We start from the raw sequence: 13,169 nt of genomic DNA, 5'->3' as shown, positions 1-13,169 counted from the left end.
CGGTGAACCCAACTACTATGCTACTACATATATCTGTAATGCTATAAATAAATACATATTGTAAAGAAAAAGGGGCTGGGGGTGTAGCTTAGCAGTAAAGTGCCCCTGGGGTCAATCCCCAGTACTAAAAGAAAAGAATAAACATTACTCACAAATCCCTGCAAGGAGATAACTATGAACATTTTGAAGTATTTCTTCTTTTTTATGGGTATTATTTTACATAATTGAAATCATACTGATTATTATGCTGTTGGTTATTTTTTAATTTAACTTACTATTTTCATGTGTCCATATAAAGCTTATAGCCAGGCCCAGTGGCTCCACCTATAATCCCAGTGTCTTGGGAGGCTGAGGCAGGAGGATCACAAGTTCACAGCCAGCCTCAGCAAAAGCAAGGTGCTAAAACCTGTCTCTAAATAAAATACAAAAATAGGGCTGGGGATGTGCCTCAGTGGTTGAGTGCCCTGAGTTCAATCCCTGGTAACCCCTTCCCCAAAATAAATAAATAAAGCATATAAACAAAGTTTCAGTAGCTATAATAATACCAGCAGCTCTCAATGCCTAAGTGGTGGGCATAGTGTGTTTGCATTAGCTCCTTTAATCCTCACAATTGCATGTGTTCAGTGCCACAATAATTCCGAAGGTGCCCAAAGACAACCAGGAAAAGGTAGAGCAAGATTGGAACTCAGTTCAGGTCTGCCATCTGAGGTGGAATCACTGTTGAGATGCAGATTTTCATAAAGACCACCACACTCACAGTTGATGGACACCATGGAAAATGTAGAGGCCAAGATCCAGGACAAGGAATTCCTCCTGATTAGCAAAAACTGATCTTAGCTGGAAAGCAGTGGGAAGATGGATGCACTTTAACTACAACATTCAAAAGGAGTCCACCTTGCACCTGTGCTGAGGTTTGTGGTGGTGCTAAGAGGTCTTACATCTTCCCAGGAAGAAGAGAGAGGCATAAGGGAAAGGGCATTAAGCTGGCTGTCCCAGAATACCATAAAATAGACGGAAATGGCAGTTATTCACTGCTGTCAGGAGGGCCCTTCAGATGAACGTGGCACTGGCGTTTTATGGTCAAGCCACTTTGATAGACATTGTTGTGTTGTCTGACTGATTGCTTCAGCTACCCAAAGGCAAGTAATATGTAACAATAAAAAGATGTGCCCGCTGGACCCCTCACCTCCCTGCCTGTTCTTCCTCCTCCCCAGCTCATTTCCTGCAGTGTTGGCCATTTAGGTTGTTTTCTACCTTAATCAGGAACACTGTAATTAATATTTCAATACATAATACTTTATCATGTTGCATGTGGAGCTCCAGAAGTAGAATTACTGGGCAAAGAACATGAATGTTTCTGAGGATTATATATATTGCCAAACTGCTTTACAAAATGCTCTACCAATTAATCATCTCAGGAAAATTTCCATACCAATTTTGAAATGCCTATCCCTGTGGAGTCATGGAATTAAGGGACGACTGCTATGCTCAGAGCTGAGGAGTACTCTATGACTGAGCTACATTCCAGCCCTTGTTATTTTAAATTTTGAGACAGGGTCTTGCTAAGTTACCCAGACTGACCTTGAACCTGTGATCCTCCCACCTCAGCTTTCCGAGTAGCTGGGATTATCAGTGTGCACCTGGCTGAGAAGAAACTTTTAAACAGCTTCTCCACACTTGTGCTCCTTTCCCGGGGCACCAGCCAAACTACTGGTATTCCCAGCCTCCTTTGCAGCTAGGGTGCTGGCACCCAGCCCAGATGCTGCCAATAGTGTACCCAGGTGAGTGAGACTTCTGTACTGGAAGCAGGCAAGGTGAGAAGCTGGGCGGGAGGGAATGCACGTCTACTGGAAGAGTGGATAGCAGTGGCACCCAGATCTCTGGGGACAGTGGAGAGGAGAGTTCCTGGCATTGCAGACATGAGCTGGGGGCTGCTCAGGTCACTGGTGCAGCCTGTGGAGGGCAAGAGAGTTCCTTCGGACTGGGAGGCTTCCACGCCCAGTTCCCTGGCTCCCCCAGAGATTCCAGGGGACTTCATACCTGGCAGAGCACCTGGTCTGTGCCAGCTTGCAGAACGTTCCCTGGGGCTCTGATCCCAGGGAAGGGCCCCATGGCCGACAAGAGCTCCAGCCCCCGGGGCACCAGGCTAGAGCCTGGGTGTCAGGACAGCCCTATTCACCTGGCTTCTTCGGCTCCAGACCTCACCAGCTCTTAAAGTCTAAGTGGGCCTCAGGGACTCATCTGCCTTTTTCTCCCTTTTTCTCTCCTTTTGGTGATGTGGTAAGACCAGCAAAATTGCATTTGGTACTAATATGATTTTTATGTATGTGCTGTTGTTTTCCGTAAGCACACAAAGGTTTTACCCAGTTGCCAAAACAGAACTCTTAAAATGACATGTTCTGCTTAAACTCCTCATTATGTAATAAAATTTTCATTCTGCCTCATCCTGCTTTCCCCAGTTATCATCTTCTATACTTATTAACATTGTGAACAAAAGAACCATTACTTCATCAGCAATCATGATAACAATTATGTGATTTCCAGGTTTTCAATGTTGTAAAACTGTTAAAATGAGTTTCACCCAGCATGGAGTTCCTCTCTGCCTCAACCACCAGAGGAAAATGGACGAGCGCCTGAGATGGACACCACAGTGGGTTTGCACTGTCGTGCTCAGCTGCCCAAACACCAGCAAGGCCCGGGGATGGCAGCTCTGCCTCCCCTTGCCTGGCACTGAACGAGCAGGGGTACAGTGGGGAGACTGTGGGTGATGGTGTCTGCGTCATTCCTTTAGTGCTTAGCTTCCCCAGCCTCCTCACAGCCAGGGCAAGGCACACGGCTGAGAGGCTGGCCAGCAAGGGCACCCACCATGCCAGCCCTGTCCAGCAAGGTGCTGGCCTTACTCATCTAGAAACTCCCTCAAGGATAAAAGTGAGAGGAGGGAACCCAGGGGTTCAGAGAAACCTCACTGTGGCCATAACCACCCCTTTGAGGCATCTGCCTGGGTGTTATGTCTAGAAGGTGCCTCTGCTCAGCTGAGGGGGCACGGGCAGGGGTGGGGAGGCTCTCTACGGCTCAGGACTCCAACCTCCGTCCAAATGCCAGAGGAAGCTACACTGAGGCCTTTATCTCAGCCATCCAAGTTTTCTCTTTAAAGTAAAACACGGATGCGTTTGTGCTGCACCACGTTGCTGATTATTCAACCTTCTCTCTGCCATTCCCTCCCTCCCCTTCTTCTGGGACTCACGTTGGATGTCAGAGCTGCTGACAGCGCCACTCAGGACACTGGGGCTCTGCTTCCTTCTCTGTTCTCCTGGGCCCGATGATGTGTGGGCTGTCCTGCTCTCAAGACCTTTGCCTCCATGATCCAGAGGCTGGGTCCTACCCCGACTGTGCTCCCTCCCGTCTTCCCCACCCTTTGCTGGGTGTTCCTGGCCGCACGCTCTGGTGAGCGTTGGACACTGAGCTACATCCCAGCCCTTGCTCCTGATGCACGACGCCCCTTCGTTCCTCCTCAGCCTCCATGTTGTTTTCCTGTTCTTGCCTTGATCAACAATCCCTCTCTTTCACCTAAATGACCACAGCGAAGAATCTGATCAAGCTTGTATTTCCTGTTCCATATTGAAAATGCAGAGTTTTTAATTTAAAAGTAGTAGGCAACTAAGTTCCTCGGTTTGGTGAGCTCACACGGAATGGTCCCGACATAACCCTGTGTCTCTGGTATGACTGCTGATGTGATTTGGACAACCGAGTAGGAGATTTAGCCACTCTGAAGAAGCAAAACCCACCGGGGGAATGTTCTGGTTTCAGTCTAAATTCATCCTGTGTTTTGAGTAGGGAAATACATTTGATCCCTTCACCATAGTGTTTAATGCACGCATGGTTACCCTGTTTCATATGGTGTAAAGAAAAGAACAAAACTTTAGTAGTTTTGCTTATTAGATCTTGAAACATTCACCTCTCAAAATAAGACACTTATCACCTGGTGCTTGTTTTTTTCTTTTTTTTTTTTTTTTTTTTTAGTTGGGGGGGGTACTGGGGATTGAACTCAGGGGCGCTTGACCACTGAGCCACATCCCCAGCCCTATTCTGTACAGACAGGATCTCACTGAGCTGCCGAGTGCCTTGCTTTTGCTGAGGCTGGCTTTGAACTCATCACCCTCCTGCCTCAGCCTCCCAAGTGGCTGGGATCACAGGTGTGAGCCACCGCACCCGGCTTGGTGCTTGAGCATAAGCACTAACGCAAGTACGTTAAGCTGTGAACTCACCGTTACCAACCACCTCGGACACCCGCAGTGCCACGATTTTACAGCTTGTTTGATCCGGGTGCAAAAGTAAACTTGCTGGAAATTTCTTAACACTGGTTCTTAACCATTTGGAATTTAGGGATCCCCTTGAGATTCTGATAGAAGATAGAGGCTGTCCCCAGAAAACCGCAAATACCTAGTTTGCAAGCCATTTTAGGGAGGGAGTGAGCTGCGTGAGGGCCTCCCCTGGCCCTGGGAGGCAGCCCTTGCTCCAGCAGCTTCGCACGGAGGGGGCGGGGGCGCCCACAGCACTTGGCACTCTTACCATTGCTCTCGCCTCCTCACGGATGGATGGAATAGAAAGGATGCTGTACAGAGCTCCATTCACATATGGCTGGATCTTTAAGGGCAGAGAAAAACAGTCAATTGCAGGTTTTCAAATACCACACAACTCAGTTGTCAAACACCACGGCTGCTAAGGAGGAGAGGGCGCCCAGCTCTCCAGAGCTCAGAATGCCTGTTTTCTCCATCTGCGGACTCTCACAACCAGCACAACTAGGAGCCCAAAGCCCAGTCCCTCACTCTGTCCTGCTATACGGCACGGCTGAAGTCCGTCATTTCTGTTCTCCCAATCACGGAGCCTGGAAACTTCTGATCATCACTGATTGCTCTGCTTACTCCCTGGGTTTGGTCTTCGACAGGGACCTTCTGTCCCACATTCACTGCTGCTGTCCTGTTCACACATCGCTGTCTGTAGCCAAGCCTCCACCAAACCTCCAACCTCTACCTCAGACACTCACCCTTTGATCCAACCATCATATCATTGCTGAAATCCCACAACGTGGGCTGACTCACTCCTGACCCCACCTCAGGTCCTCCCACAGAGCCCCTCGGGAAGTACTAGCTTCTTATTCAGTACAGCACACAGGCTCCGTCAAGGGCCAGTGCCCCTACTACCTACTCTGCTCTTCCCTCTGTGTTGCCCAGGGTACCCACGCTACATGAGGGACCGCCACCATATGCCTGGCTGTGTGCACCTCAGTCCTGGCTCCTGCAGCTCCCCTGAGGGAGTGCTCTTCCCACATGTCTCCTGGACAGCTGACTCTGCCTTTCAAACTGAGCTCAGAGAGAGCTGCTAGCAAGCTTTTCCTGAATGCTTTGCACATGATGCCTACCTCTGCTTCCTGGACATCCCTCTACTTCTGTACTGGATTCTGTGAACTTTTCTTTCTTTTTTTCTTTTTTCTTTCTTTCTTTTTTTTTTTTTTTTTCTTTTTTTTTATATGGGGGATTGAATCCAGAAGCACTTTTTTTAATATTTTTAATTTTGACATAAGGTCTTGCTAAGTTGCCGAGGCTGGCCTCAAATTTGTGATCTTCCTGCCTCAGCCTTCCAAGAGGTTGGGATTAAAGGAGTGTAACACAACTCTGGGCTTTTTCTGTTTTTGCATGTACAGGAAGTCTCTTCCATTAGGAGCTCTGAGGGCAGAACCATTCTTAATTCACACAGGTAACACCAACACCGGACAATTCATGGCTTGAGTGACAGGTGCCTACTGTGTGGATTGTGTGCTGCCACTCTTTCTGCAGCCAAGAGGAGGGCATATTGCCTATCACCCTTACCAGCCCTGGGCTTTTTTCTTTCTCTTTCTCTCTCTTTTTGGTACTGGGGATTAAACCTAGGATGATCTATCACCTATCTACATCTCCAGTCATTTTTAGACTTTATTTCGAGGCAGAATCTTGCTAAGTTGCTAAGGCTGGACCTGGACCTGCCATCTTCCTGCATCAGCCTCCCAAGTCCCTGGGATGATAGGGGCCCAGATATTCTTTTAATGTTTGTCAACCTGACGGGTGAAAAAAGGCATACTACAGCTGTTCATCTTCGTCTCTGACACTAGGAATTCCATCTTTTCCTGTCTATAGGTGATCGTGACGTAGTATCCTGTCATTTACCTTTTTTTTTTTTTTTTTTTTTGGTACCAGGGATTGAACTCAGGGGCACTTGACCACTGAGCCACATCCCCAGCCCTATTTTGTATTTTATTTAGAGGCTTAGCGCCTCACTTTGAACTCGCAATCCTCCTGCCTCAGCCTCCCGAGACACTGGGATCACAGGCGTGTCGTACAGGCGTGCGCCACCACGTCCAGCATGAATTATCTTTCTGTATCTTTTACCCTTTTCTTTTTCTGTTGGATTATATGGCTTTTACTTATCAATTTTTGGGAGATTTTCATTTATTAGAGATACTAAGCTTCTGTTATATGCCATGCAACTTTCTTCTTGGGGTACAGTTTATATTTTGACTCTGATTATGGTATCTTTTCCCATAAAACAGTTTAATGTGCACACTGTAAAGTATGTCTTTAAGGCTTCATCTTTAAGGCTTCTGGGTTTCATCTTTCAAGACCATGACTAACACAAGAGACACAGTGTAGCACTTATTTGTGTGGCAAACCATCTCCGGGCTCTAAAACACAGAGGAGTCTTTCTAGCTCAGAGCAACTGCACTGGCAACAGTTACGACATGATCTGACTCCTTTAGTATAATCGGTTTGCAGAACTGATACACTCGTTGCAACGCTTGATACAAATATTTATTAAGAAAGGCTGAATGTTTTCCCTGATTAATGGATGATGATATATAATGGTGGTGGGGACTGGTGGGTGAGAGAAGAATGGAGGAACTTTAGATTACATAGAGGGAAATGAGAAGGGGGGTATGAAAAATGGTGGACTGAGACAGACATCATTACCCTATGTGCATGTATGATTAGATGGTATGACTACATTGTGTACAACCATAGAAACAATGTATCCCATTTGTTTACAATGAATCAAAATGCAGTCTGTAAAATTTTTTTTAAAATTAAAAAATAAGTCTCATAAATTAAAAAGAAAGAAAGAAAGAAATGAAGAATATTTCCCACAGCCTTTAACTGTCTGAATTGAATATATAAAGAACAGACTTCATTCAGGCCTAAAAGTAGTTAAGGAATTCAAGGGTTTTTTGTTTTTGGATTTTGGTACCAAGGATTGAACCCAGGGGCACTTAACCACTGAGTCACATCCCCAGCCCTTTTAAATTTTCCTTTTGAAAGAGGGTCTCACTAAGTTGCTCAGAGTCTTGCTGAGGCTGGCCTTGAACTTGCAGTCCTCCTGTCTCAGCCTCCTGAGCCACTGGGATTACAGGTGTTCACCACCACGCCCAGGTAAGAGCGCAAAGGTTTTTAAGCATTAAATGCATGGCGCAAAGGCCCCGCCTGCTGAACAACCCAGCGATTGTGCTGGGGGAGCAGAAGCTGTGGATGAAATGAGGGGGCTGGAGGTGTCCGCCTGGAATGGGATGGGCGTGTGGGAAACTGGACTTCCCTCGTGACCTCGAGATCTTGCTAATCTGTTAGTTTTTGCTGATTTGTCTTCCCACAGGTCTGCTTCACTTAAAAAAGGTTTCTGGACCATAAGTCAGAAAACTTGGAGAATGCCACCAGGTGCCACGCTGAGGACAGCGGTGGCAGCCGAGCTCGAGACAACCCAAGCGTCCACCCTTGGGGGACGGTAAGTAACGTGGCAGGGCGCGGCAATGGTGAGACCAAGTGAACTAGGTGCACGCAGAGGAGCCCAGGAGGGTCCCAGCAGCACAGGAAGACTCAGCCCCCGCACGACAAAGTGAAACACGCTGGGGGAGTGAGGCCCAGACAGACGACAGGGACAGCAAGCGAGGGGGCCGGACAGATGCGACGACAGTGCCAAGACATGGGGGCTCAGGGACCGAATCCCTGCTTCTGAGCTCCAGATCTTTAGCTTATAAAAGACTTGAGGAAGGGGCTGGGGAGATAGCTCAGTCGGTAGAGTGCTTGACTTGCAAGCCCAAGGCCCTGGGTTCAATCCCCGGCACCGCAAAAAAAAAAAAAAAAAGACTTGAGCGTGGGGATGTGTGGGGATGTAGCTCAAGTCTTGGGAGAGTGCTGGCCTCGTGTGCACAGGGCCCGGGTTCAATCCCCACCACAAAAAAAAAAAAAAAAAAAAAATTGAAGTTGGTCGTACAATCCTCGGAGGAGGGAGCACACGTGCACCTGTCAAACCAGGCCGGCGGTGCCTGAGAGCTCGCAGGAACCTGGGGCCAGCACAGCACCCCCCACCCCGCGCCCAGGGCAAGCAATGCTGGCTGAGTACCTCATGATTCTCATGGCCGAGGAGATCCGAAAGGACTTTCAGCACCAGGCCGGCCACCTTGGCACACATGTTCTTCCCTGTGGGACCAAAACGAAACAGGGCATAGGTGAACCAACTCAGAAGCAGTTTCAAGTCAGCAGACATGAGTACCAATCGTGGCTTGTCTGTTTCCAAGCTAAGTTGTGATGGATGGCAAAACCAGGCCCGGGTGTAAAACGGAATGATAAGAATAGTGTGGTGGAGATCTAGTGCCTGGCACGGAGAGCCCCTCCCTCTTCATCAGCCCTTCTTCTGGGGGCCTAATTAGCCACAGGCCATGCCTTTGGGGTTGTAAATAACCACCTCCAGGAATCTACTACTCCCCTTGGAAGTGAAGAGGCCTGTGGGAAGAGCCAGTTCTCCCCTTATCCACTCTGCTTCTGTAACATGCTTCCCACTGGACGCCCTGCCCACAGCCTTCCATCATGTAGACTAGCAGTTTTATGGCACCAGATACTCTATAAATGTTGTGAGAAACTGGGGATGAGGGCTCGGAATTTGGAGTGGGATCTCCTCTGGGACCACTGGTGTACAAAAATAAAGTCTGAGTTCTCCCACTCTCTGAGCGCCATTCACGGCTCCTTGACCGTCTGAGTCCAGCAACAAGGCGACCATGGCCTCAGTCTTCTCCTCTTTAAATATCAATTATCGAACTCAAAGGTTGATGTAGAATTCAAAGGTGGACGTGAAGGGCAGGGTGGCGCCGAGCCCAAGTGCTCAGTAATGGGTGGTGCCATTACTGAAGTCAGCAGACTGATCCTCACAGTGAAAGCACAGCACCGCAGAGCGACATTCCACCCAGCAGCGTGCAGAGCGCCAGCACAAGAGCCATACAGCTCTTTGGTGATCCAGAACATATTATCACACTGCAAGTAAACCGATGGTAATGAAGAAAAACTGATGACAACCTGAGAACTGTACTAAGGTAGGGTTTTTCATACAGGTTACATTTAGAGCAGAAGATTGAAATAACAGTCATCCACTCAGTCAGCAGCTTGCAGGTGGCTTAGAGAACAAAGTATCAAAGATGAAGAGCTCCAGCAAGTGCCCTGGGCTAGCTGCTCCAAACCCTGCCGCTGCTCAGACAGAGCAGCTCAGCCTGGACCCGGTGCCTCTTCTAAAGAAGATTCTGTCAACCCAGCCAGCAGGTCATCTGAAAGGGCCAGATGGGGGCGGCTACCACCCTCCTGAGCGAGCAGGTAAATGGCTTGTGATGCTCACGAAAGAACCTCCTCCTCCAGGAAGGGGTGGGAACATGATCATGAGCAGGAAGCATGGTTCACTGTCACTGCTCCTGCCACCAACTTATTCCTGGAGAATCCTGGGAAATGGTCTGCTCTCTTCAGAGAAGGGAATCGTGATTGCTAACCTCACTGCATTGAATAACTAAATAATGCAATGAAGGAAAATGTCAATGAAGTCAATCTCCTTTTCATGCAGGAACTGCGTATATTTAATAAAACACTCTTTCTGGGCTGGGGAGATAGCGCAGCTGGTAGAGTGCTTGCCTCACAAGCACAAGGCCCTGAGTTCAATCCCGTACCACAAAAAATAAATAAATAGATAAATAAATAGATAAAACACTCTTTCTAGGACCCAAATGGCATTTCGGCCTCAGGGACCCCACAGCTTTACACCTAGCTGGAGACACTGTACCCTGTCTTTTCTTGTTCTCTGAGGGAACCCCCCAGACCCCCCAGGGCTCTCTGGGCGCCTGGATTCTGGTCAGGATCTCTTCTCACACCCCAACACCAGAAATGCGAGAGGGGCGAGACCTGCGCTGCGGAGGCAGAGGTTCATGAGCAGAGCCACGGAGTACTCCAGCGTGTAGTCAGACAGGCCATCCGGGTCCTTCAGGGCGTCTACCAGCCAGAAGATGAGGCCATCGCGAATCATCGCGGTCTGCAGCGGGCGCCTAGGACCAAACGGCCTGAGGTGAATTAAAACTGGCACAGGGCTTGTCACAAGAAGCCACAGCTACATGAACGCATTGGAAAAGAAAGCATACGGAAGGCACAGACTCCAGGGCATCTTTCTTTGTTAAGCTGGTACAACAAATACCAAAGTCCTCTACTTTCAGGGGTACGATGAAGAGTGTAAAGACAGAGAAGGCAGTAAGGAGGCCTCCCACTTCGAAAGTTCCCTTTTCCATATTTACAATTAGCAGAGCATTACCTCAATTTTCTTTCTTTCTTTTTTTTTTTTTTTTTTTTTTTTTTTTGGGTCCTGGGGATTGAACCCAGGGGTGCTTTATCCCTGAGCCACGTCCCCTACCCCCAACCTTCTTTTAATTTTGACAAAGTTGAGGGGTCTCACTGAGTTGCTGCGGCTGGCGAGCCTCCTGCCTCAGCCTCCCGGGATTACAGGTATGCACCACTGCACTCAGCTTATTTCAAATATTTAATGAATATTCATTGACAGCTTTTGGTTTACTTAAATGAGAAAACGGGATCATGGTAACACTTCTTTGAAAAATAGATTTTTACCTCAACCCTATATAATGCAGCACATGCACTTTGAGCTGAATGAAAATAAAAACAAAAAAGAGCAAAACCCAGCTCAATAGCATTTTGACTGGGATCTCTACAGAAGAGACCCAGGAAACAGAAATTTCACCCAGTGTCCCAGTGTGAAATCTTAGAGTCCAAGACTGCTTCACAATGTATAATGGTGGCTGTCCTCATGTTAGCCTTGAGAACAGATGAGACCAAGCACAGTGCCACCTTGAGAAGCCATCTGAATGACCTGAACATCTGAACACCAGGGAGCAGCCAGCACGCCTCTCCTCATCAATGGGTTATGGTAAGATGACCACCCAGGAAGAAGGAGCAAGCAACTATTCAGGCTGCTACAGAACCCACAGAGACCCGGCCTGCGTGGCCTCTTAGAACACATGGAGCCTGTGCTCTCTGGGCAAGCCAGAGATCCTGGAAAGCTGCCAAAAACATTAGACCCTTTGCAGAACAGAAAGGCATAAATTATTATTTGTAGGAAAAGAATAAATTGGCAGTAAATATCTACATTATCAGGAAGAAGTACTCATTTACCCAATCTTTTATCTGTAATTAAATATAGTCATCATCAAACTAAGTTGTTGTCAGATAAACAGGAACAAAGTGCTCAGACAAGTTGAACAGCAGGAAATGGACAAATCATCCGCAGCTCTTTTCAGTTCAGAAGTTACTATAAGAACTTGCCACCAGCAGGGACCTGGCTGGCAGCAGACCCTGAGGCTGCCCCTTTCCCCCACAAGGCACGCACTGCTTAGACTACTTGACTCTACAGGCTTCTGGTTATCGGGGGAGTTGGTCGAATGTTAGCATCTGATGGGAAAAAGTATGTTCAGAAGAGGGTGGGCAAAAAGCTGGAGGTTCTAGAATTCTTCATAAAGTCAGAGATAAAATAAGGCAGTGCTCACGGAAGCTGGGCTGGAAGATTTACTTTAGAACCCAGCAATTCCACTACTAGAAGCTTCTGGAGGAAAGGAAAATGTATGCTCACACAGACTCCTACACAAATGTCCACAGTAGCACTTTGAAAAACATAAAAAATGAAAACAATTCAAATGTCCATCAACTGATACACAAAAGGTGGCCTGTCCATCAGATGGAGGGCTATTCAGCAGGACAAGGAACAAAATGCCAACCATGGCTATGATAAGAAGGAACTGTGAAAACATTATGCCAAGTGAAAAATGATCATCTAAAAAAGACACACATTATCCAATTCCATTTGTGAAACATCCAGACAAGTAAATCTACAGAAAAGAGCTTGGTGTTCACCCAGGCTGGGGCAGGAATAAGGAGGGACTGCAAATGGTACAGGGTTTCTTTCCATGGCGATGGAAATGCTCTAAAATTAGGTTGTAGTAATGGCTGCATAACTCAATCTGCTAAAAACCATCGACTTCCACACTTAACATGTGAATTTTATGGTATGGAAAGTATACTTCAATAAGCTGTCAATTTATAAAAAGCTCCAGCAAGTGCCAGATCTGGTTCAAGAAGTATCTGATTTTTAAATTTCTGATGGGCACTTCCAAGTCATGACAGGGTTCAGGCAGAGGCTGCGGTGGGTTGCTGGGATGGATGCACAAGGAACTAGAGGCCCTAGCCAGAATTCCCAAGGGCTGTCAATCACACCAGGGACTAGAAACAACCTGAAGAGTATTCATGTTTCCATCTAAACTTCACATGTGGCCTGAGACCTGATCCAGCACCTGGCAGGCACTAATGACCTACTGGATACCATCCATGTCCCCTAGAAAATACAGCGATACTTTCATTGTCACATTTGCCACCAGTTCCTGCAGCCTCGCACAGGACAGCTTAGTGGACTTAGTGGACAGCTTTCTACCTCTGTCTTGGAAAATGACCCAAACTCAGGATCCTAAGTGTTAGCAGAACACATCTGCCTCTCAGGTTATCATGGGAATCAAGTAAGCACTAAATAGCAGCTTAAAAAACCCAATCGGATTCCACAGGAGCCCCCATGACCTATGGCATGGTCATCACCTGAGACTGAACTTCTGCAGGGCCCCAAGAACATTTTCCCGGGTGATGACGTCCTTGTCCTCCTCCTTCAGCCTTCCCTCCAGCATCCGCAGCACCTTGGTGTTCTGGGCGAGGTAGAGGCGGCCTAATAACACCCCAGATGAAACAGGGAAAATGGGAAGAATTAATCTGGTGTGCTCCAAAGCCACTCGCTAT

General features: G+C 47.6%; 1 protein-coding gene across 5 annotated transcripts in view; it reads right to left on the bottom strand.

Moving 5' to 3' along the window:
* ARMC9 (armadillo repeat containing 9) overlaps positions 1–13,169 on the bottom strand; it is a 132,198-nt gene that overhangs the window by 61,851 nt on the left and 57,178 nt on the right. For all 5 annotated transcript variants that reach the window (XM_079134853.1, XM_079134851.1, XM_079134849.1 and 2 more), the window contains 4 exons: positions 12,975–13,098; positions 10,236–10,375; positions 8,422–8,498; positions 4,570–4,644 (listed from right to left, as the gene is read on the bottom strand). In XM_079134853.1, coding sequence (XP_078990979.1) covers positions 4,570–4,644; positions 8,422–8,498; positions 10,236–10,375; positions 12,975–13,098 — 416 coding nt within the window. The remainder of the gene's footprint in view (positions 1–4,569; positions 4,645–8,421; positions 8,499–10,235; positions 10,376–12,974; positions 13,099–13,169) is intronic.

The sequence above is a fragment of the Sciurus vulgaris genome, assembly GCF_902686455.1.
Source record: "Sciurus vulgaris genome assembly, chromosome: 3".
Taxonomy (NCBI): Eukaryota; Metazoa; Chordata; class Mammalia; order Rodentia; family Sciuridae; genus Sciurus; species Sciurus vulgaris.
The sequence above is the reverse complement of the archived record's forward strand: the minus strand, read 5'-3'. Positions and strand labels throughout refer to the sequence as shown.